The sequence below is a fragment of the Arctopsyche grandis genome, chromosome 8, assembly GCF_051622035.1.
Source record: "Arctopsyche grandis isolate Sample6627 chromosome 8, ASM5162203v2, whole genome shotgun sequence".
NCBI classification, from domain to species: Eukaryota; Metazoa; Arthropoda; class Insecta; order Trichoptera; family Hydropsychidae; genus Arctopsyche; species Arctopsyche grandis.
The window spans coordinates 14,676,291-14,703,213 of NC_135362.1; the positions used below are offsets into that span (position 1 = coordinate 14,676,291).

The 26,923-nt window shown below is 35.1% G+C and overlaps 2 protein-coding genes across 4 annotated transcripts in view; both read right to left on the bottom strand.

Annotated features, from left to right (window-relative positions):
* Positions 1 to 14,115: 14,115 nt before the first annotated feature.
* vir (VIR_N domain-containing protein) lies at positions 14,116 to 22,189 on the bottom strand. The gene is made up of 9 exons (XM_077436602.1): positions 22,068 to 22,189; positions 20,855 to 21,149; positions 15,820 to 20,780; positions 15,484 to 15,744; positions 15,243 to 15,414; positions 15,009 to 15,177; positions 14,850 to 14,936; positions 14,628 to 14,779; positions 14,116 to 14,549 (listed from the first exon to the last, which is right to left on the bottom strand). Exons 1-9 carry the CDS (start codon positions 22,122 to 22,124, stop codon positions 14,467 to 14,469), a joined length of 6,237 nt encoding a protein of 2,078 aa, XP_077292728.1. The 5' UTR covers positions 22,125 to 22,189; the 3' UTR covers positions 14,116 to 14,466.
* A 3,081-nt stretch (positions 22,190 to 25,270) lies between these two features.
* LOC143915791 (E3 ubiquitin-protein ligase znrf2-like) overlaps positions 25,271 to 26,923 on the bottom strand; it is a 98,331-nt gene continuing 96,678 nt past the window's right edge. For all 3 annotated transcript variants that reach the window (XM_077436604.1, XM_077436603.1, XM_077436606.1), the window contains exon 4: positions 25,271 to 26,905. In XM_077436604.1, the coding sequence (XP_077292730.1) occupies positions 26,848 to 26,905 (58 nt within the window). In that variant the 3' untranslated portion in view covers positions 25,271 to 26,847. The remainder of the gene's footprint in view (positions 26,906 to 26,923) is intronic.

A 26,923-nucleotide genomic window follows, 5' to 3' on the forward strand; every position in this document is an offset into this window, starting at 1 on the left:
AAAAAAATGAAAACGACTTTTTTATGAAATAGCCGTATATTTCCTTAAATAACAAAAAAAGGGACAGCATTTAGCGGTTGCTTTGAGATTCAGTAACAGGCGAGGACCAAATCATAAACCAATAAAATATTATTGAAAGTAGTTTCAATAAAAAGGCCACGGCAAAGGGACATTTTGGTAAGGACGCAAAAATTTCGAGGGGCGATTCAAACGAGAAGTAAAACTTTCTTACGACGAAAGATACAACATATACCAAGGCCCTCCAACATATATACAGTCCCCAAACTCATTTAATCCGACGTTGGATTTCAGCCTGCAGCCCTTTATTTTTTTACAAACCTTCTATTTTCTAAATTTCAACCAGATAATTTAAAAAACTGCTTAGGTAGAAATTCAAAAGATGTTCATTAATAATGCAATTCATAAGAATTTATCTAATTTCTGATTAAATTACTATAATTTGAAATTTGTTTATTATTTTATCGGGTTGTGGCTTGCCAGCCTTCAAACAAAACCTTATTTTTTGATTTGTAAAAAAACCGGATTTCTTTTGGGGCGGTTTTTTTGGAACCCCGGAGTTAAAGTAATGCTCATTTATAATTTCACGTAGATTTTCCTCAAAACTATGTTAAATTCATACTAAATAATAAAACGAAAATCGTCTACATATGTATGTACATATATGCAAAGTTTGAAAAAGACCATGCCGAAGGTATCAAAGACGACATTATTTTGTGCAATTTGATTTTGTGCGTTGCATTCGCTTTGCATACTAAACTTGGTTTATGATTAACGGAACAACGCAGGACAGCAATAAAGGCGAGAGTAAAAGCAGTCGACGTCTGTCTGGTCGGATAACGGTTCGAATCCCACTCGGATAGCAATTGCCAAGCGAACTTCGCATAACGGTCCATTCACCAATGAGACGATAATCGCCTACCTATCGGTTTGGCCCACATGCGACAATGTCAAGACCGGTAGCATTGAACGTTGAAATCAATTTTACAATAGGAACACACAATCGGTTCAACAGCGAGCCAAGTCTACTTTGACCGATGCTACATATTGCTATCGTTGCTTGACGTCATCGTTAGAATAATAATATTTCCACAAATTACATACATATGGATATGTACATATATGTAATTATTCAACGACATTCTTAGCATGATTAAGGATTGTGACTAGGGATTGCAATTTGACGGAAAATTTTCATAAACCGGAAACGGTCAATTATTTTTCCTACGACCGGTATACCGGTAAATTAAAAAATGTGGTATCATTGAATCGTAAATAATTAAAAATAAATCTCAGGTGAATAATGTCACTTAAATGCATGTATAGTATAAATGTATAGTAAATTCATAATAAAAAATAAAGTATTTTTTTATTTTTAACCAATCATATTTATTTATTTAAAGTTTGGACCATTTGAATAAATGAAACAATCGTCTGATCGCATTTATTAAAATTTGGTTAGTCTGTGTTGCCATTGAATTTATCAATTTGAAATTGCCACATTTAATACAGGGTTCGAACTGGACGGAAGCGCATGGGAACGCCGCTCCCTCTCGTGAAAAATCCAATATTCACGTACTCTTTCGTAAATTTAAAAAAAATCTGGTGAGATGATGAAACTTGAATTTATCGAACGTCTCTGGTAAATCATTAATGATTAATTTAAAAAACCCTGACTCCCTCAAAATGTCACAAACCTTCGCAATGTCACAAATATGTCAATCTATTATGAATAAAAATCAAAATCGTGTTTTGAAAATCATCGAACCACTCTAGAAAATTTCCGATTTGAGCCCTGATTGAATACTGAAAATAAACAAATTCCAGACAAACTAATCCGCAATACGCCATTTACATCGCAATAAAATTGTTAACGGTAATTTGATAAACGTTCAAATTTACCGATATTTACCGATGGCAATATTTTGCCAATTTACCGGTAAACCGATATACCGGTATTTACAATCCCTAATTGTGACCCGAATAAGTCAATGTGCCGTTTTTAACAATATAATTCTGTCATGAATATCGAAAACAAAAAAAGCTAGCATGTATGTACATATGTATGGTTCCGCGACAACTGGCTCACGGACCTTTCACTCAACGGCGTTACGACGGTTACGGGCACAAAATTTCAATCACGCGACAACTGGCTCACAAGTCTGCGGATTTTCAAAAGCATTTATTTAGTTCGTAGTACTGGTAGTTCCGTCACGTGAGTGAAATTTCCTGCGCGTAACACCGTTGAGTGAAAGGTTCGTGAGTCAGTTGTCGTGACACCTGTACATATGTATAGTTATCTTAATTATTCAAATTTAAAATTGAATCTAATTGAGAAACTGGCCCTTCCTTTTTGTTCCTGCTCATTTCCCACCACTTTTATAGTAATACGAATTCCCCCCGGGCGGAATTTTTGAGTTCCAGGGAATGAATTTCAGAATTGTACCAAAAATCACAATATTACTTAGCTGTCAGAACTTGTCTGATGTTTGATGTCTCTGACACATTCTTGTGTTTTAGTCTCAGTATTTGGAACCTATCATGAGGGACAAAAAAAAAGAAAGACTTAGGTCTATCATTTTTAATGTAGAAGATGTGTAATTTAAATCAAAGTTTTATCATTTGATTCTATGAAAGCCAGCGAAATTGGAGTAACATTTGCTGAATATTAATTTGGAATAATTTATTTAATGTTGAATACATTTAACTTTTTCGTTTTTCGTGCGATATATTTGTTATGAGTGCACATTAATTTTATATTCAAAATTAAAGTTCAATTCATTGGCACCAAATATTATTTGTATAATATTTAAAATATTCTTTACTTTCATATTGTACGATGTTCAGAATATACATACATATATGTATTTTCAAGGTGTTTGCTTTTGAAAATATGTATATACATATATACATATATCGACTTTTTAAACTTGCTTAATTATATGTAGTTTCCTTTGATACATACATATAATCAGGATATTGGTGGCAATTGTACGTGAAATGCATAAGTTTACCATTGTGATTCGTTTTTTATGTTTCGCTTACAAAACTTTGCAAATTTGAATGTGGAAAAACCAATTACATGATTAAAAAAATAATATGCAGCGAGTTTTATTGTTACGTTCAAAATAATCGAGAAAAAAGCCGTTCGTATAATGAAGCTTGTGTGTATAATACACTAAATTGGAATATCCCACAATTGTAGGAAGATGGCATACATTTTCCTTGTGTTCTCTAACCACTGATAAATTTGATAACCCCACTTGATTTTCAATTGCAAATTGAAATAACACTATCGAAATATGTGTGAATATTATTGTCATCTTTCAATTATTTGAATATTGGTATTCGTATTAATGTACCACTTGATTTTCAATTGCAATGCTAGCAATATCAATCTGTCGACGTACATCAGAAAACGTAATTACATTATAATTATGAGAATAGGTTCAAATTGCACACCATTATTTGTCCGTGCGCAATCATATCATCATCCGAGTAGATAAGTCGAATGAAACGGGAGAGTTCAGCACTTGTGGCACTTAATCGTTTCTATGAAATCAAAAACTTCCTTGACATACACCGACATTATTGACGACCTTCTGACAACGAGATGTTGTTATATTAACCTATCAAAGGTTACAAATGGAACTTAGTAATCAACATGCGCATCTTCTAAATCTTTACTGTGATATATTGAAAAACAGGATATCAGAAACACAAAGCAAATATAAGTATGAAATGAAAAATAATATTTTTTTATACAAAACTTACATATATAAACCTTGTTTTTAGCTTTATTTTATTTTAATTTTTAGTTTTTAGCTTAATACTAAAAATACTTTAACACTAAAACTGATTTCTGGTCCGAATATGCTGGAGAAAATTGAAATTTTAGAAATAGGTCGATTTACAAAGGTCAATGGGCAAATAGTATGGGAGAAAAACCCACGGCGGACAGAAATGAAATTGTGAGGATATATATGTAGATAAATGTCTCTAGTTTATCATGGTAAGGGTCGCTTTCTTGTGGGTTGTGGGAATATTGAAAAATGAGCGAAAAAATATTGCAACGAGTGAGACGCGACCCTATACCTGCGTGTGAGAGGGAGCGAACGTATACCTGCCGGGTACGTACATCAACATCACGCGGGACGTCCATCAACTCGCCAAAACCCTTTACTTACTAAAGTTTTGTAAGCGTCGAAGGGTAGCTACCCGTGGAGAAGAAACCAAAACAAACCCGGAAGAAAAAAAAATCTGAGTATGGCTGCTTTAGTAGCTATTTAACAGAACGACAACTTATATTTAATAGTAGTATTCGATTTTTTGAATAAATATATTTTTGGTTCAAACTTTGTTCTCCCATGGATTCTAAATAAAATAACCATATATAATGTTAAGTGAATTTATACTCTTTCATTTCATATCATTTTCATTCATGTCCGCGACCGGGTCGGATTGCGCCCAATGACCTTTGAGGTTTTGTTTGCCGATGACTGTCAAACGAAATCGATACGTCATACGGCATCTCGTTTTGTCCAAAATTGCTTTGCAACAGCCTTTGGTGATATATTTAAATGAATCTAAGGAAGTAATTCTTAATAAGATATCATCGGAAAGAGAAACGTCAAACTTCAATCGCGCGTCTTGGCCAAAGAACAAATACCGCAACGGCCATATCTATTTTCACTAATAGGCTATATATCATTCATTATATAGCCTATTAGTGAAGTAAAAATATACATTAGAGATAATGAGAGCCTATAAAAAATAAAGTTATAGGTGTTTAAACAATTGAAACCTGACACAACGAGTAGGGGGCGGAAAGTCAAACATGCATAGCCAATCACCCGAATTTCATCGAGAACTGTTAACGAGTCGACATTTTTTGATTTTTTACTAACCTCCTTTACGTTTCACATGGTTTTCGTGTAAGTGGTAATTAAACATGTTTAATACAAATATATTACACTATCGACTTAGTGGACAGAATTTAAATCCCTATCGGGGGCCAAGCCTCGCAAAATGGCAAAATTTCAAAAACCGACCGGAAGACTATAGGAATATTTTCAGACTGATTGGCGTTATGAACCTAATATAAACCTCGTAAATAAATAAATAAACCTCGTAATGAGCAAAATGACGTTTGATGTACCTACAAATTTAAACAAAAGTAATTTTACAATAATTCTTCAAATGTAATGAAAACAGTTCAGGTAGAAATCAAGGCAAATAATTCAAACCATTTCGAGAAATGAAAGTCTAAGAAATAATCATTATATATATGTATATATATATATATAAATATAATTAACGATTATCAAAATGAGATCGATTTATATTGTGTATTGTTCGTTGCCGTGACGTGAAAAGAATCGAAATTCACCTTAATTGAATAGATAAATCTTTCGATTCGACATTCATATTGCTCAGATCGTCCATTAGTGGACAGCTATAGGTTAGCGATGATTTTCGTTCTATTTGAAAATTTATGACTTTAATTTCCTAAACGAGATTCTGCCGTATATCAAGTACATATTTACCGTTAAAATATTTACGCATTTGCCAAAGTTCACGTAGTTAGATCGTAAAGGTTGGTATTTGACATGCGGTAAACGAAATAAAACATATTTTGGTTCATCGAGTTATGAAGCCCGTACGAATGATGCTGACTATTTTTATTGATTTTTTTTTTATACTTTCTACGGTACCTACCGAATTCAATTTCGGTTACGCAGCAGTTAATCGACGCCAGCGAAAAACGAATGGTCGCACAAAACCGGCTAATATCCGCTTCGATCGTTCATTATCTCTCGCCAATGTGAAAAAAAGTTATAAATAACTGTGATAGGCCTTCTTGAATAATTTACCACGAGTGCATTCATTTGCAAGCCTTTTACGGCAATCGATCTACAACAACATTCTTAGTTGTTTATGTTTTTTTTTTATCTTCCTCTATAGAGATTTTTCTAGTAATATACATATGTATATCTATGTAAATATGGAAATGTACATATAAATAAGAACACACTCAAAAGTGTAGCACGGAACGCGCTCGTGGTTTCCAGCTGCGATGGGCATGTATCCTCATGTCATTGTTAGTTCGTACGATCTTATTATTTCGACAAGTTTCTTTATGTGCAAATTATCTAAAATAAACACGAGTAGCGCAGCGACGGTTTAGCATACATTGAAAATAAACTACCGAATCTTGGGGGCCCCAAAATCAGCCTTTGCTACCAAAGTTAGCAACTTACAAAATAATTATTTGCCACAATACGTTCGTAAGCCACGAATAAATGAAATTAATACCTATTTTACATAGTATTTGTAAAAAGTACTTATTTTATTCCAAAAACTGTTAGTGTTACAAGTACATATAGTAAATACATAAAAAAATACGGTTTTATAAAATCCTAATGAAAAATCATTTACTGAAAAGCATGATAAAAAACGATGATAACAATTTTTCTACTGAAGTGGGGGGCCTCAAATTTCAAATGCGCCTGGGGCCCCCCATTTTTGTACTTCATTCGCCTCTGGTGTTGCGTACAGGTATTTCATTTGACGAAGTCTCATCGTGAAAAAAACACTGCTAGCAATACTATTGCTAATTGCTAAAAATGCGTGCATTTGGTGGCGTGGCGATTATGTATACCGGCAGAAACATAAGTTTTAAATGGTTCGGTGAGTATTTCGATACTAATAATTAACTTTGTTGATGATTTGGTACCGACGTGGATTTTGAGGATGTCCCGAGTGATATGGAGATTTGTTATGATTTGATTTAAATTTTTATTGCCTTTTTTATTTCTTAAATGTTATTTTTTTGCTATATTTTATTTTTATTTTTTGTACTTTTTATATTAAAATATAAAGTAATTGATGAATGAATTATGGTTTTTTTTTATTATTTTATGCCTAAATGTATACCATGAAATAAAACTGCACAATATTTACTGCTGGCGAAACGATTTTTCTGCCGGTACACAATTTACACGCATTTGTTTCCAACGATACACGGATTATTGCGCGCACGACAATAGTTACCACAAAAATCGCGAATACGGAATATCTGACACTCGAGTTCTCGTTAGTACAATATTTCGCGTGGATGGCTTTCGATTGGTGGAGTTTTAGGTGCCAGATTTTCTGTGATCGAGATTTTAGTGATGTGCGTGAGATCACTTTTTGCGGAATAATCACCAAACCGTTTCCAATACATACACAAGATATTAACGGATAAGACTTCGTCAGCCAAAAGATCTACATATCCTATGAAATTAAAACTAAACAATATTTACTGCTGGCTAAACGATGTTTCTGTCGGTATACAATTTAAAGGCATTTGTTTCAAATACAAACACAAGTTATTAATAGATAAGACTTCGTGAACCACCTCCACCTCTTACTACACCACCTTAAGCCTCTTTTAATTGCACATATTGTTACCCAAGATAATAATTCCAGTAATTTTCATAATATTAACGCCATCTGGACCAAATGTCAAAGACAAAAAATATTTAATGGCGTTTAGCTGTAAGTATTATTATTTTATTAGCCTAATGGTTCATTATTGTTTCTTATAATTCAATGTGTTATTATATTTTTTTGTATATTGTATACATATTACGTTGTGTTCAAAAATATTTTTGTTTTGATATTTGGAGTGCAGTTACACTTGAAATTTCTATCTACATCCATACATATATTGTATTTCTTTTTATTACATGTATTTATAACCAGCAACACAGCTCAGTTGTCAGCATGTAATACTTTCAACCGAGTGGTTATGGGTTCGTTCCCTGGCCTGGTGTTTGCTGGCCATACCTTGGATAGGTGACTCCAGGTCGATTGTTTCACTATTAGAATTTACCAATACATCTAACTTCATTGAAACGGTTCCACCAAATTAAGTTCGAGCTTATGGCATTCTCGAAATTTGTTGAATATAAAAATGCAAAAATGTCGAGGTTATTTTTTTTTATTCATGTTATTTTTTACATTTGTCAACTTTGACAACTCCTTATTTAATTCTTCATTTATCGTCAAACACACAATTGTTTCTACGTCATCAAAATCTAAAAAAAAACATGTGAAACGTAAAGGAGGTATGTAAAAATGAGCAATGTGGCAAAGTATGAAAACGATCGGATAAGAGGCAAATTTTTTCCTTAATAGTAATCGTAAGTGAAAGTAAGAAGAGGTATGTAAAAAGAGTTTCTTCCATTGTGGAATCATCAATACAAGGAGGATACACTCGCTTCATAATAGTGTCATCGTAGGGTACACGTTCGCCTTTGAGTTGTAAATAGGTTTTTGAGCTATTTGTCCTATTATGCTGTACATTTACATACATTAGAATAATATAATACTATGATTACTAACAAAATTAAATTAAAATTGTAAAATAGAAAATGACCAGTAGATCAGTAGCTATTAAAATAGATATAAGATGTATTGTGAACATAATTGAGTAAAAATAAAAAGCATTTAAAAATCAAAATCAAAACCCTTTGAGTGCAGACTTCTTTTCGGTTGAACGCCCACCACGCTGAAACTGCCAACATTTCCAACTAGAATTATTTAGAAATCCAATAGAAAGCAGGTATAAAAATTGTAGCTAATCAAAAAAAACCCTAGATAACTACCGCCGAGGATTTCGAGTTTTGTAAAGGTGTGTTTAGACTTTTTAATATATCTTGCAACGATACACAAAAGAAGTCTATTAATTAATGTATTTTTCCAAAACTAGTTCAATCTCCTTCATTGTTGTTAAAATGTAATGCTCACAATCTAAATGCCAAGCCACAATCTAAAACACTCAGCAGTTAGGGATTCCCATCGGGAAATTCTGTTATGGTTATAAATAGAGTACGGACCCAAAACGCGCTGCTCATTGTTCAATTGTTGTAAATGCTTTGTAAAAAAGGTTCGGCAAACCTTTAACAATGCATTTACAACATTTGAACAATGAACGGCACCCTGGTTATAAATTCAGAATTTCCGGTGTAAACTAGTCTTTATAAACGTTGACAAATGAATGACACGGATTACACGACCCATGTTCAATGCATTTTTTTCAATGCTACCTGGAAAGCCTTAGCGGGTAGTATTCTTGTTTACTTTGTACATGCTCAAAATACAACGCTGATCGGCGTTTTTCAGGCTCATGGACTTGTTCAAAGGGTTAATACACCATTTAAAGAACGGTTTGTTTGAAAAAATTTTCAAACCCCCCCCCTCCCCCATATAACAAAATATTCTTCTCTCCATCACGCTAATAATCAAGGGGAAAAATTGTTTTTTCAAAAATGGGAATACACAAATTTAGGTACAAGAAAAATGGCAAAAGCGAAATAGATCCATAAATTATTTTGAAAGTATGAAGTAAATTTAAATCGCTGGTTGATGATGAATCATCCTATCAAAATTGTTTTAAGCAATTCAGTTTATATTATTCACGGAAATTTGTTTATTACCATTTTTATTTCAGTAGGTAGTTGTTACATAGGTATTGGTATATACATAATATTGACGTTGGAAATGGGCCCGGCAAAATGTTGAAACTTACATTCCGAGCCTAATAAAAAAAGTTAACCGATCCTTGGGCTGTTAAAGCAGGTATTAGTTGTTTTTGTATATCGTAAGAAATTTGTTTTGTTGAAATACCCAAACTTTAGGTCCCAAAGTGCAATATCCTATAAATTTTTACACACGTGAAATAGTCTAAGCCCGCTTTAAAGGTCACGGAATTTGACCCTTAAAGCCCTCAACATGAGACCACCACCCCCCCCCCCCCGACGAATACAGTCCAAGAGACCCTTTCGTCGGAGAACGAGACGGTTGTTCATGAATATCGCACAAGAACAACCGCACATCACTGTTCTAATAAAAAAACCACACTGTACATAACCAAGTACAAAATGAACAACAACGCATGAACACATAAAGCGCGCATGCGGTAGAAATAGTTAAAAAGTTATTTAATTTTACTGAGGGCCCATATTTTCTAACAGATAGTGGGGCCCACATGCCATCGGGCATGTTCGCTTGTATGGCCAGTCCGCCACTGCATGTATCGGCACATTTCTCACGTGTAAAGGTCTGTTCATACCTATCCAGCACGACCCGTATCCTGCAAGTGCGGATAGTATTCTTTGGTATTATATATGGACTCGCATGAATGCGTAAACGCGCATGCGCGAATGGAGTATGAATACGTCCATATAATGTACCAAAGAATACTATCCGCACTTGCATGACACCTGCAGGGTTTGGCGGCTTGAGAACATACGGCGGATCTTCAAAAGTATGGGCTCTCATCGATCAGGTGCAAAATTTTGAAACCCATTGATGCGGAATCAGCGGACAACACCGTTCGATCGTGTCGTTCATTAGATTCGTGACTGTGCACTTCGCACTTCAAACCAGAACACATACATACTTACTCGTACAACCATATACACGTTTGGTTTTATCGGAATTGAAAAATTCGACCGGTTTGCGGCTCTATTTTCGTACGACGTCTTCCGGGCGTTGAATCTGTAACTGAAGTCGTGACAGAAACCGCCGAACCGTTACAGACGGTTCCGGACCCAACTTCTTCCCCAGCAACTTGGACAGATAGATACCCACGGACGACAGATAAATCCCATCTTCGACAGCCCAATTTGGCTGCGATGCCATCTAGGACCGTTTTGGTGTTGAACCACACGGATTAAAGGTCGGTGACATTGGTCGCACACCCGACCATCTCCGCTGCGAAAAGACGATACGCAACAATAGACCGTTCTGACAAATACTGTTCGCGAACCTTTTATTATTTATTAAATTAAATATTCAATCATCACTACTCTCGTTCCTATACAATCAATTTCACGCTGACCTTGCATCTAACACGGCACGATCCGATATTTACATCGTCATGATGAAATAGATCTCAGAAGAATGAAAAAAAAAATGGAATCGTGACACGGAATTGAAAAGTGCTTCGATCGCTTACTATAAAAATTAAAATCATTGCTAATTTTGCACGACAGAAAAAATAATATAATTCAATAGATGCAAATCGGGTCATTATGTAAATAATGCAATCGCACATAAAAGTAAAATTTGGTTTGACATTGAAATCGAATGTATAATGTAATACGCAAGCTATTAAACATCCAAAATTTACCACGTTTAGATACGAAATTGTATAAAAGCTATGGGAAATTTTGAAACGTGTTATTTTTAACAATGACGTTTGCCTGTGAATTATATTATTCCATGTGAAATATTAGATTTGATCAATATCAATAATGATTTCATAGAATTATATAGCGGTCGTCAATTATTATAGCTAAGGATATATTAAACCAAAATACCACAATTGATAACATGAAACTGATATATGATCCATTATAGAGTAGATCGACGTGGTGGTGGTGTATTATTTGTTTGTCGTGATTGGTTTCGGTCAGTCCGGATGACAAATTTTGAAACTCTATCTGGTGAGGACTTATGGAATTCATAACTTGAAAATCATAATCGAGAAAGAATATTACGAAATACAAAAACCTTGTAAACATAGGATGAATTCAAGACGATAAACGATATATAATAATAATAATAATTATTTTTAGTTGTTTGTGTATATATATGTTTTGTTTTTGTTATGTCTAATTTATTATTTTGTTTCTTGTCTTTTCTGTTATATTTTTGACCATTGTGGCGCATTAGGAATTCCTGTAATGCTACAACGGTCCAAACTTAAATAAATAAATATTTGAAAGTGGCATAAGTCCACTTTTCTTCACTTCGAGAAATATTTCGCAAAACATTAAATATTTTAAAATACTGGTGGCCTGTAATACGTTTATTCTACTTTTCCGAGATTCTGCACATATCGAATTAAAATAAGTGTATGCTATTTGTGAATTAAATCAACCAAAAATTGTGTTTTGGAACTGAAAATTGGACTTTCGCCACTTTCAAATATAACGGCTCATATATCAACACTTCCCATGATCCATATGAAAACTACTTTAGGTCATCGACTTTAGTTAGTCTTTAATTAATATTAATATTATGTATTAGATGTATTATGAACATTTATAAGGATTGTAAATAGGTTTTTGAGCTCTTTTTCCTATTATGCTGTAGATTAACATTAGAATAATATAATACTATGATTACTAACCAAATTAAATTAAATTGTAAAATAGATCAGTAAATATTAAATAGATATAAGATGTATTGTGAACATAATTTCGTAATAATAAAAAGCATTTAAAAATCCAAAAAAATATATGAAAACTTACTCAAAATAAAAATAGTTTCTGTTCTGTTATGGCTTTTTTTAACGAAAGGACTACTGGCTTTCACCTAGCTTTGCTTGGTATTTGTAATAGTTATTAATTTATTAAAAACAGAAATATACAGTATTACAAAATTTTTTCTGTTTCAAAGGCTGCCCCAAAAATATTTGGGGCAACCTTATATTCAATCAAGTTGCAATATATAATATACTAGTGTTTTTACCCGGCTTCGCTCGGTATTTATAACTAGAGGTAGGATAGTCACAGTGCTATCCATTGTTCGGCAAACCTTTAACAATGCATTTACAACCTTTGAACAATACACGGCCCCCTCAGGCTCCGGTGACTATTTATAACATAGACCGCTTAATCATGGCTAATCTAATAGTAAACATTTGATTAAATTTATTTGAAGTTTAATTTTATTTAAATACTCATTTGTATTTTTATTAAATTGAACGTCACAGATCTACCAACCAAACAGACATGCATTCAAAGTTTCTTTCGAAATTATATATTAAAGAAGAAACGTAGATGTATTTCATCAACGTGTCGGATTAACGGAAAAAAATACGTTGAATCATTCCTGAAACGGATACGAAAAATCTTAAATTTACCTATGCATAGTAATTATTTATTTATCTACTTAAAAAAACATCAACAGCGATGTTATCATCACTTAGCAGTTTTATATGCTTCTAAGAAAATGAAATAAATCGTTCTCTTCTACAAACCTCAATTCTCAGTATCCGTTTTATATAATATTTTAACACATTGTGTTGACTGTGTATGTTTTTCGTTTATAGTTTGGATTATTTTCAATATTGTGCAACGCTCAAGAGCCGCCAGTTTACGACCTATGACATCACAGGTGAGAGGTTCAAGCACTAGCGAAACAGCGATACTGTCAAGTGGTTCAATATCGTGTGAGAGAGAAAGAGACGGCTATGTTTTGCGAACTGGTCTCCGAGCGAGGGTGCGCCTGGTACGGCCTGGCACAGAGGCCAGCCTGATGAGCATCAGGTACAAAAACGTAAACACATTTTTATTAATAAATATTTTTCGGGTTTTTTTCATTTCTACAAATTGCTGTCGTTCTTTTATTATATCTCACGGACGAAGCAAAACCGTTGAATGTACTGTGAATACAAATTAAATTGTTAAAACAACATTTGACCCAGAAACAGGAAGTGCACGTTTACGCACCCAATTGTTCGTTTGAGTCAAAAGTATGTATGTCGAAAAAAGTTCAAATCACTTCTGAACAGTTTCAAACACCTTGAGAAATGTCACCGGACATCGAAAGGTTAAAATAAAACTAGTTACGTACATAATGTAAAATTTATTTCCACGTGTGTTTGAATTTACAAAGCGTACAAGAAATACAGATGAAGAAAAAACACTTAATATGTATAACACTGTGAAGATATTTTACAATAATAATAAAAAGGTTTATTAATTAACATTCGTCATAATATTATAGACGGACTATACTCTATGATTATCATTTGTAAATGCATTGATTCACTGTCTGCTTACATTACGACGGGTCGCAAAAATGTATCAGATGCATATACGGCACGTAATGCATGCACAATACAAATTGATTAATCATAGACTATACTCCGGTATACGATCAAAGTGTACAAGTTATACATACATTATTATAATTTTGACAGAGTTAAATTCTCAATATAAATAAGATAAAAGTCACTGTTAAAAAGTAAAAGAATCATAATAGCACACAAGTCTAAATATATATACATATATGTATATATACATACACATATATATATATATATATATACATATTATACAAAACAATTATTAATTTGTATTTATGAAAATCATCGCATTAATGTCAATTCAATAATAGAAATTTACAATAGAACATTTTACGCACTACATGTGAGTCAAAATTCACTATTACACCACTATTAATACTTTGATTCAATGTGATAAGACATCGTCAATATTAGTTAGTTTTCCACACAAAGTAATTCGGTGGAAAGACTAGCGTATAAATCACACTTTATACTTGCAAAGTGCAAAAGGATAAGAAAATTGAAATATGGCAGAAGAAATTCAATCAGCGCGAGCAACAAGATCACGGAGGCAGTCTGATCCTGTTCAGAAGTGGGTGCTACCTGAGGAAAGACGCACGGCTGTGACGAAGTCCACGACCTCTGCGACTGCCGCGACTGACACCGCTCCATCCGACAGACCCTGTTGATTACATTAACATAAACAAATATCGAAATACTCTCATATAACACATAACAATACTCTTGAATGTCTACAAACCTGAATACTGACTGGCCGTATATTGCATCAAAGGTGATTGAAAATGTTGAGAGCCTGTTGCGCGGCCAAAGTGGGATGATATTGGAGGTGAGCCTTCTCCAGATATATTGTTTGTTGTAGAGCTTACGGCCGACCACGCACCTCTTCCACGTCTGCTATTTACAAAAGTCGATTAGTGTTACACTTCATAATTACACAAGTAATATCTTCACAAAATTTTACCTATAAATCGTAGATGTCGTGGGAGTTGCAGAAGCAAATCTGCCTCGATCGGTTACGGTAATACCCCGAGACCTTAAGCCGCGTCCTCTGAAATCATAAAAGTGATATTGAGTAACAGTTCTTAAATTGAATTGCAATGACAAAATTAAATGAATATACCTAGATGCCATTGCTGGCAATTTATTGTAGCCAGTTGGACCTGTCGGTTGTGCACCACATCCTTCTAATGCAAGAAAATCGTCTACGTGAAGCGATGGTGGTCTGGATGTATTAGGAGGACGAGAACGGAAGGCGTCTACTTGCACTCTGGATGTTGTACTTCCTACAACTGATATAGTACTTGTTAGAAACGTACATTACATATAACAAAATTGGCAATGGAAATAATTATACCGTAAGGTCTTTTGTCTCTTGGGACGTGTAATCGTTTAGTGCGGAACAATGGTGGTTCTGAAGGAGGTCTTGGCACAGCTGGAGGTAAATGTAACAAACGTTCAGCTTCCGCTACGAGATCGGTACCAGCGGCTAAATACGTGCGTGTCAATTCGGCAAGATCACACGGAATCTAAACGAAAGCAAATATAAGTTAATACATTGACAATTTGGAATTCATCATTAAAAAATTGTAACATACCATTTCCGCTTCTATTACATCGTCTTCGGATTGCAGCGGTGCGATTCCGAGCCAATATGTAGAGCCGAGACGTTCGTCTTGTGCATCTCCTTGAGTCCACAGACATCTGCCACTGAATTGTGTTACAAGATGTTCTGGAGTTCCGAGAACCGGTGGAATAGGCAACGTCAACGATTCTGCACTAGACGGCGATGTTACAGTTGATAAAGATGTTAAAAGTAGCTTAATGTGAGATTGAAGTTCTTCATCTGCGTTCACATCCTAATAAAAAAGTAATGATAAAATAAACCAAACAATAGATTTCAGTATAGAATTTTTATTTTATAAAATGCTTACTTTCAAAAATTTTTCCAATATCAATATTGGGTGTTGTTCTTTGTTTCTGTGCCAGCCTATTATTTCTGCAACGTCGTGTATACTTAAAGTGCTAGTCCTCGGCACGAATTGCAACCCTTCAGTTGCTTCCAAGTCTTCGGACGTCGATTGTAAAACTTTGAGCAATTCAATGAGCGTACTCAAACATTCCGGAGAATCTTTGCTGATGCCATTTACTAATTTGGTGAACAATTGAGGAAATACAGTTTTATTTTTTTCTAAACACAATTTGAAATAACTGAAACCGTAATCATGCTCCGTCAACAAGAAGAAAGTTCTCAATATCGACAAAGTCAGCGACGGCAAGTTGTTTTCATTCGCCAGGTACTCTAAAGATGCATTTATTAAGGCAATTAATACATCTTTTGCAGGCACAGCATTAGTCAGGTAAATTTCAGGCGTCATAACAGGCTTAACATTTTCAGTTGATTCGTCTTGATTCTCACTTTTCACTGGCGGAACTGAGTCAAATTGAGTTAATAGGGTAATTTCCGAATCATAAAGACTGCTTATGATGCTAATAACACATTCTTGAGACTGTATATGAGACTGTGCATCATTCGTAGTCATCAAAACACTGCACAGAAGTGGAATAAATAAAGAATATTTATCTTCCGATTTGGGTACCGACGTACTCTGCCTAATTAAATGAAGAGTAGTGCATTTGACTGAAGGATGCGTCATCAGACAAGCTAAGAAATTTAGAATCCTCGCAACATTATAGGTTAAAGGCAACACCGGCTGGGGTAATATATTTGCTTCAGTACACATATTCGATATAAACAGGTCCAACACCGCTCTGGTTACACACAGTGCCATATTAGAAGCGAGATCAGTAAGTTGTATGCAAACTCTTCGTAAAAGTTGAATAACTGGTGGACATACGGATAACGATATACTTTGTATCATTTCCGATAAGTTTGAAGAGAGTGTATGCAAGTGTGCTGACCACAGTTTTCGGTTGCTCACCATATTTGAGAGCTCACTTTCAGTCAGGGCGTATTTTGTTTGAATGGGTAACGGCAATGGAAGTATTTCGGAAAACACCAGCAATCCCGGCACAAACGTATACGGTCCGGTTAAAATATATTTAATGATTTCATTGCATAGCAAAGTCCATAGAGATTTGTGGATAGATTCAGTCTCGGAAGCATCGTCGGCAATTGGTTGTGTGTGTGCCAGAAGTATTTCGATACACTCCCGGCAAGCTTTTTGAGCCATTTTATAACTCACCGCAGAAACTGGATAGGAATACATCAAATTGTACGTTTGCAATATGATAGGTATCGACGTTAAATCTTTAAAGTGAGTATTTCTGCATTGAATCACATATGTGAGCATTTTATTGAGCAATTCCAAACTAGGAAGGATTATATTTGATACGTGCAAGCCGTGGATCGATACCAAAGTCGCAGTGTGCAAACTCGGCTGTTCAAAATGATTACACAGCTTTTCCAAAATATTGATCAGTAGCGACACACCGTCCAAAGAGAACAATTGTAATATTACATATTTGTATTTCAATTCGGTAAATTCAGCTCTGGGCGTTTCGCTCAGTGGCATCTTTTTATTTTCGAACTCGGGTATTCCCAAGTACTTCAGAACTCGAAGACATGTAATCAGATCTCCCGGGGCAGATGTAACGTGCTCGATCGATCCTGACAATACATCCACTATATCGGAAATATTATCATTGGAGAATACATTCGGCTTTTCAAGTGGTTTCAAATATGGTAGAACTTCTTGCAGGTTTGATGCAATACTCTGTTCGAAGATATCAAACTTCTTAGCGACACTTAATATTCTCCGTCCATACTTTTTCAAAAACGTTACATCTGAATTGAACTGTATCGTTGAAACCGTCAAATCGACAGCATAATTTTTAGTCGGCGACTTCTTCTTCACAATAGCACTATCTTCTTTTTCTAGAGACTTACTATGTATATCTTTTTCGTATATATTCAAAAGGCATTGAATATTGTCGCCCATGCCGAGAACACTAGCCAAAGCCAATTTTCCAACATTTCCGAATCCTAAGCAGTACAATCCATGTAGTTTATCAAACAGTTCAGTCTCTTCCACATCTGTTCCATTTTGAAGATCAAATATCGCATGAACATAATACAATGCTTGAAGCTTATATCCAATTTCCAAGCCCAACTGCTGAAGAGAAGTACAGCTGCTAACATCTTGCAACAGCATCATTTGATCTTCTTCAGATTGTTGAGTATACGGCTGCATCAACGTTTGAAATAATAAATCACAAGTCTTTATATTTTCGAGAAGATATGTTAAACCTTCGTGACTATTCACGAGATGTACTAATATTTCATAAATTGGATTGGTTATAACTGGATAATTATAAGTAAGAGGACAGGTCAGCAAATACAAACAGGTCTCTAATAGTTTGTGTATGTTGAAAAAATCTATCAGGACGTTGTTCATGCAGCTTCTTTTGATGTCGAATTGTGCAGAAACTGGCAAAAATCTTCTCGGTTGTGACATTTCGAATGATCCGTTACGATACACACAAAGGATTTCTTCTAAAGAATTAATAATCAGTTCAATTTCACTCTCGGATATTATTTGTCCGTTTTTTCCTTTAGTATTCAGCTGTATCACACTTTCATGGAGCTTTTTCAGAAGTTCGAATAGATTAATTTTGTTTATCAGTGCATTGATGGCGAATTTCACTCGAGAAAGAGGATTTTTATTCAACATAATAATAAGTATCTGATAACCATTTCTCAACGATTCTGAATTCACAGGCTTCGCTTTGATATCAGATTTTTGGTCTTCGGCAGAGTCATGAAATAAATCGAAAAAACGATCGATTAAAAATCTTTCAATAGTGATCTCAGATCCCAAGCAAGCGTCGAGTGATTTCAATATCATAAGTTTTATACTTAAAGCCATATGATCTTTAGAATACAGTTCTAATAGTTTAGTATACACGTCAATGTTATTGTTCAAAAGTGTTGTAACTATCAGTTCGTTGTGTTTTTGAGAAGACAGTGCTTCAATTAGTCTTATGCCACATTTGATATGCCTAATTTTGAATATTGCTTGCGTCTGAGACAAAGCGAGATCATAATCTAAGCCTACTTTGCAGAAGTTCAACAAGTAATCAACGATACATTTAAAGTCTTCAGCGGAACTTTCTTTCGTATCTTCAACTTTGAAAATTCTATAAAAAATGTCACTTTCAGTTGAAATATTGCTAAGCAACGAAGGAAGCTTTTCACATATGTGCACCCACTCTTCTTTATCTTCACTTGCAAGTTGGATGAAATTACTATGGGAAAATTTTCCATCAGTTTTCTTCAGATCAGTAATGATTTCAAACATTTTCTGAAAGTTTTTACTCAAATTACATAGTTCCGGTATACTTAAATTCATCACGTGTTTTGGATTTTCATTATCATTAGAGAGAAACATGGGAGACTTATTATTTGGAAAATACTGTTGCCACTCCGCTCTAAAGGGATTAAAACATTTAAGTCCATCATCGATACTACAATATTCACCAATATCATATTCGATGTCTACAAACGTTCCTTCCATGTCATCACAAATATCTTCATCGGAAAGAATAGGCTCAAAAGGTTCAGTATCCATTGAAACGTTATCTTCTTGAGCCGGACATGGAGAATCTAAAGGTGTATTGATTTTGATGGTAGGTGGAGATTGGACTTCATTCTTGACACTTACAATATTTATGTGAGTAGAATCGAATGCAGGGGCATCTTTATTAGACGGTGGATGAATTTTTTCAGATTCAGTTTTGGGCTGAATTTTACGAACTTTATACTTCTTGTTGAAGCCATCGTCTTTACCTTTACCATGTTCATATTCATCATCCGACATGACGGAATCTACAGGACTCAAATTATCTCTTTCTGGTGCGGTAATCTCTACAGGAGTGTGCGGTCTTCGTGATAATTCAAATGGAGGCGTTCTAGGCCTTTTGCGCGGATCCTCTCTTCCAGGTGAACGAGATCTGCTATCATAACTTGTTTCTCTCATTCTGTCATACGACGGAGCACTTTTATCATAAGGGGCTCTCTTTTCAAATGACGGTGGCGGCTTTTCATAAGGAGGCATATGCTTTTCGTGAGATGAGCCACGTTTTTCGTATGATGGAGCTCGGTTTTCATAAGAAGGCGGTCTACGTTCATAAGAAGGTGCTCGTTTTTCGTAAGATGATCCTCTTTTCTTTTCGTAAGAACCTCCTCTTGATCTATCGTACGATGATTGTCTATGTCTCCTATAATCTTCTCTTTTGTACGATCTATCCCAATCTTTATCTCTCGATAAACCTCTTTCCCGATCTCTATAACCAGGACTTCGAGAGTTTTCACGTCGAAAAGTATCATCTCTCGCAGACGATCTTATAGAAGAATAGTCCCTGTCGCGGCTCCTCGAACGCGAATATCGTGGCGAATTTCTTTCCCGACTTCGCGTTCTTTCATTGGATCTAGATCTTAGTCGCAATCCATCTCTACCCAAAGAACTGTGTCTAGGTCTTTCCTTATCTCTGGAATGGGTCGCTTCCCTATCCCTATCCCGATTACCATCAGGCCTGTCTTTATCATCCCTGCCATCCCAAATATTGTTGCCTCCTTCTGCCGAATGATGATACGCCGACGCCCTTGGATCTTTTGGTGCGTCCTGATTGTAATATTCCGACGGATAATTCGGTTGATCGTAACTATCTTGAGAGTAGTTAGAGGCAGGATATGTGTCAGGATTGGGAGCGAGGTCGGGCCATGGTTGAGCTGTATTAGTAGAAGCTGGAGGAGTAGGCACGGGAACCGGAGACGGAACTACCTCTGCAACGCTCCCCTGTCCCGATCCAACCTTTTCCGTGATGCTCTTCGTAATAGTACCATACACAGCCAGCGTTATAGTGGTATACCAACCTGCAAACAAAAATATAAATCAACATTTAAAAATAATTCCATATCAAAATTGTAACCATTTGTATAAATTTCACCTCTCAACACTAGACCATCCGTCGGGATTTGTCTAGGACGATCAGGCGATCCTTCGCAATCCATGTGAATCCGTCCATTCTGACAATATTCTAAGCTGCCTAGGGTTTCAAAAGTGGAAGCGCCTGGTTTGCTCAAATCATTGACGAAGAAGTCAATTTGAAATTGAGTTGGATTTGTAGCACCGAGTCGCACACCCCCGGGGAAGTCACCCTGCACTCTAGCCCCCAAAGGTATGATACGAACCTCAGACACATACACCGGCTTTGGAAACTGAACTAGATCTAAATTCAACTCCTAAAAAAATACAAATTACAAACTCATACATAAAAGTGTCAATGTTCATAAGCCTAAAACAACATATGTACAGGAATAGCTTGCGAAAATGAAACCACCGCTTTCTTTATTTTCTACAATTAATTAATTTAATGTACACATGTATAGTATACCCAATCCTGTTTATACATAGTAAATTTTCCCACCTGCACCAATTTTACATACTTTAGCTATATACGTAGTAACAATATATGAAGATTTGTGATCATGTAAAATTCGAGATTTTGCCCGAACTCAGAATCGATCACTGACCACTTTATTTTCAAATATGTTTGTACTTATATATAATTAGATAATTTAAAAACTGAATACTATCAAACTGAAATTTAGTATCAGATACTGATAATGTTTAGCGTTATATATATATAGCTATATAGCTCTTTATTATTTTTTTTAATCTTATGTACTCATTATACTAAAACATACTGTTAAGATTTTTGATGGTGTCGTTATATAGAGAATAAATAAATAAAAAACGAGGCTATTTGAGATCAAAATTGTGAATATGACGCATAGCGAATTTAATTCCTAGAACTGTCATTGATGCATGAAGCATCTAAACGTCAACTTGGGGTATCGAGTGAAACGATACACAACTGTGTTCAATGCACAAGAGAGACGCCAATATAGCGAACATGCGTATATCTCTTTCGCACACAAGATTTGGAATGTGTTTGAAACGCAAGTGACACTAATGCCGGCGAGTTGGGTAAAAGGCGGGGTTGATAAGCCGGATGCGGAGAAGGGGGAGACGGGGCGGCTGCAGCGGGAGCGGGGCGGGGAGGGGAGGGGAGAGGAGGGCAGGGGCTGGCGCGGGGCACGCGGTGTCGCACTCGGGCTCGGGCTCGGGCTCGGGCTCGGACTCGGACTCGGACTCACCTCGCTCGAATCATGCGAGAAGGTATCGAAGAACAGCAGCTCCGGCTGCACCGCCATGCCGACGCGGCCATAACAGACCACAGTGCGACCAGCGGACACCGCTCGCCCATGGCTGCCAACCCACGACTGACAGTTGTTCACTCTGTGGGGTGTTCGCACCCGATCGTTCAATATTGCCAATTTATTTTAATATTATTCTTATAATGCGAATTTTATAAATTCAAACAAAACTTTGATTGTTAAATATAAATTTTACGTATGTCAATGTGGATAAAGGAAGTATCAGTATGTACTTGGGGAGGATTATAAATTCAATTTAACACACAAAGAGGTGCGCGGCACGGGTTTGGTGCAAACGATTGAAAAGCGCCAGACAGATTGAACCACAGATTAACTGGATGGCTGCTTTAAACGCAATTTTCGACTTCATGAATGAAAAATTGCACATCAGATGACGAGTAACCTTTCGATGTGCACAGATGCAATTATTAAAATGGTAATTATTATATGGGGGATGAACGAATGAGACGACTGGCATGTTAATGCACGTGTTTATTATATGACAGCTAAAGGCAGAGTGAGTAGTGGCTCTCCGAACCCAGCCGAGTTGGTCCCCACTCGCACGAAGGCAACCAAACTCGACCATGTCGTATAAGCGAGCCGCCACAATTAAAATTGAGTTGGATCTTTCTGGCGAGTTTTTAATAATTTAATAAGGAAAAATTCGGAACTTAAGTATCAGAAGCACAGAACGTATACAGGGTAGGTATGTCGGGACTTCGGGTAGATTTCGCTTATTGTAAGTGCGAGCAGTGCGCACGCATAAGGTACACGTGTCGTTAATCTGTGGTTCAGTCTGCCTGGCGCTTTTCGATCGTTTGCACCGCATCGGCGCGGCACATGTTTTTTTCTTAGATAGTTTTACGGTAATTGAATTATTAGTCACATTGCGGTGGTCACAAAGACAATTTTTGCCATTAAAATCGCGAATACGCAATATTTGAAACTCAAGTTCTCGTTAGTATGATAGTTATCGTTAGTATGATGGACTTTTTGGCCGAAAGATGTTCCATTATAGAGATTTTAGTGACTTTGTGACCAGTAATCACCGAACCAGTTTTATACATGAAAAAAAAATACTAGACGTTCTCAGGTACGCCAAATCTGTATCGCAGCGTACCTCACCCCTTGAAGTGTTGCGTAAGGGTGGGTTGAGGATCCAAATGAAAGGCCAAAGTCGCTTCACAGCATTTATTGATTGATTCAAGAGGTCCACGCGCAGCCAGCGCTCGTTCCAAAATGATCTGATATGGCCTAAGTACCTCCTTATAAAGGGCAAGTTGCGCACCACAGTTTCCCCGATCCATTGTTTAGCCACATACAGTTTTAAGTGAGTTCACGCTCACGCTCTCGGGTTCTGAGAAGTCCAGCTGCCACTTTCCTGTTAGGCCAATTCGGGGGTCTCCATTGTTAATCCCTGAATGCACTTAGACAGCGGATAATCCCCATAATGTTCCTACGTTACAATATTTCATGTTTGTATTGACAGTAATTGATACCGGTAATTCTCGTAGGAGAAATTTGTCGAAATAATAGGATTGTACTATGGGGGGGTTGAAAGTAATTAAAGGACGATATTGTTGTAAACACGCCGTTTACTGTGAACTGTGAACGGGAAGGAAATAAAGTAGCAGCCGTCAACATGGTCGAACCAGTCTTAACTCACAGGATAGTGAACCAAACTCGACCATGTCGTAGGTACAAATTGCATATGCAAACTGCCCATACCGAGTATGGGCAGCCCTTGTGGGGTAAATATGAGCCTCTCACCGCTGGAGTCCGCGTATGCGTCCCGTGCTGTACTTTAGAGTGTATTTAATTACCATAATGGTATGGTTATCTTAGTTGTACACGTATACATATGTTGAGTTAAGCGCGAATAGGTAGCTCGACTTTTACCACGTAGCTGTGTAGACCGAATAACCAACTGGTGGTTGAGTAGGAAATGAAGAGAACATCTTAAGCTTTACAACAGTTTTTTGTGGAGAGCACTTGTTGCATTTGGTCATTGTCAGGTGTGTCAATTGGGTCGAGAGTTGTGTCTTCGGATATGCATAAGTTGTGCATATTCGTGTGTGTGTGATGATTCCCTATAGGTAAAAAACTATATTAAAAAAATGTACGATCTTTTTTTATGTCTCAAATTCTTAATTTCCGTTTGAAATTGAAAACAATCAGATCAATACATATTTTCAAACTATTATTCAGTACAATCGTCACGAAGGAAATGAAATTCTACTTGTATAAATCATATTGTTAATAAATGTAATTCATTTCTTACACTTATTTGTAAATCTGAAATTACATTTTATTTGACGGAAATGTCTTTATAATTTATTAATTTTGTTGCTTTATTTTCTATGGCATATCATATACGCAAGGCACTGTTTCAAGTAGTTTTATTGGGTCTAATATCAATTAAATTTAGCCTCTCCAGGTGATTTGTGGGCAATGCACACCATGAATAAAAATGAATCATGAATTTCGTTTCATCAGTGATGTGCAAAAATATAAAAAACGACCCTCCTAAAAAATTTTTTATTGCAGTCCCACTTGTCCGTTTATTTTTTAAATAAATTTTAAATTTTAAAAATTATTAAATTAAAATAGTAAAATTTTTATTGTAGTCCGTTCTTACAAATTTTTACAAAATTATGATAGTATGTATATATATATATATATATATATATTTAAGAAAATTCGTTTTAAATTATATTATCATGTAAATTTTTTCATACGGTTGCTTTAATATTTTAAATCTAAAGTTCCTCCATGTAATATATTCAATTAAATTTACATAAAAACTTTTATTCATATATTCACTTCCAACTACAACTGAAGAGCTAGAAAATGATTACTTCTTCAGTTTTACTTAGACATTGAATATTTTCTACATACATTATTAGGAGTAATCAAAACGCAGATTTAATTAATCATTGCAGTATTAATTAAGTTAAAAAAGGATGGATTTTCCAATATCATCAGTAGCTATAGACTTGAACAATAGAGAAAAAAAATTACTTTTATGAAGTAATTAAAAAAAAAAGCAGTGAAATATTATTCTAAATACGTAAATAAATACATATACTGCTTTAAATGAAGAATTGGAAGTCTGTGCAGATAATTGTAAAAATAAAATACTAAAATAAAAACATCACTTTTATTTATCAGATAATATTACGGTAGTTACATATTTACATAATGCATGATCCATTTTACCTGACAAAAGATATAAAGTAAAATGGATAATAATTGTCCCTATTATAATCTCTAAAAAATTTCTGTTTACAAAAAACCACACTCACATTTTTCAAGACGTATGTAGATTGACTGATAAAAATATTTTGAGGGGAAAATCATTGCAACTCTAGTGCCATTGTTAGCACCAATAATCATTTTATTAACTGCTTCATACAACAAATCACAGATCTATTTTGATGAAACGCTTTTAAAATTTGAGAATTCATAAAAACGACAAAAAACCATGATAGAAACAACGTAGTAATAATTTTGAAAAAGCTTGCCTGCCAATATATATTCTTAATATTATAAGATTACTTTTGCAGTTTAGATGATCAACATCAGGAGGTCTAAGACCTGCAAAAAAGTTAACGTTTAATCAAATCTTTGGCTGCCGATAAAATATTCACACAAAAAAAATCAATTAACAATAAATTTGAAATAAATTGCAACAGCCACAGTTTTCAGTTCTCTATTTTAACGAGGATCATGGCCTCCTCAATGATCGACACTAACCATATACATACATGAAAAAAACAAATATACAGGTTGATAATCACAAAAAATACATACATATATATTACATAACAAATTTACGTTTGGACAGAAATTTTTGTAAAAAGCTACTGATTCATCGAAAGCTGTATACCTTTTGAATCTCCACAAATATAAAATGGTATCAAGTATATGTGCACGGCATTATAACCAAATTTTTCTTTATATTTCGATATGAAAGTATCAAAAATATTTTGTTTAGCACACACAAAACGTGTCAGCCATCCAGCGTGACACTCGTTCCGATCATTCATATGACTTTTCTTTGTGAGAACCATTTTACATACGGCAATTCCACTTTAAATAATTATATGACTAAGAAATTTAAATCAATAAGCATGTGGGTATCAAAAATCTTGCAAAATACTTAATCTAAACGTAAATTATTGGTTAACAATTCTCTAATGAGTAACACTTTTTCATCATTTACATAAAATACATGAGATGCATGTTATTTGCTGTCGATGGTAAAACTGTATATACTTTCAAAGTATGGTATGTTGAAAACTTTATTATTTACATAATCCCACCAGAATTCTGGTAACAGTCTTCTTTCTGAATATTCATTTGAAATATTTATTAGAAATATTACTAAAATTAGGGCAGACGTTGGCACATTCAAAATAAGTGAAAGCACAGCACTTTATAATGACTACGGTCTGTGGAAAACAGATTTGAGATTAGCAAATCACTTATGAACTCTTGAAGGTCACTGACGATCAAAAGGATAGGCAAAATCACTCATTCTGAAGGAACCAACGTTGATGTCACATATCAACAAGAAGAAATCACATTCCACTTCAATGGGATTGGCAACAGATGCCCACTCGCTTCACGTCATATCACTTTATTATTATTAATAATATTATATATAATTATTTTGAGTCATTGTACAATCATTGCTAGGCATCAAATAATGTACCCACTAATCGCCAGGGTGCTCGGGACAAGATCGATTCACTTCAAACCATTGATCTATGCATCTGAAATAATGAAAAAAA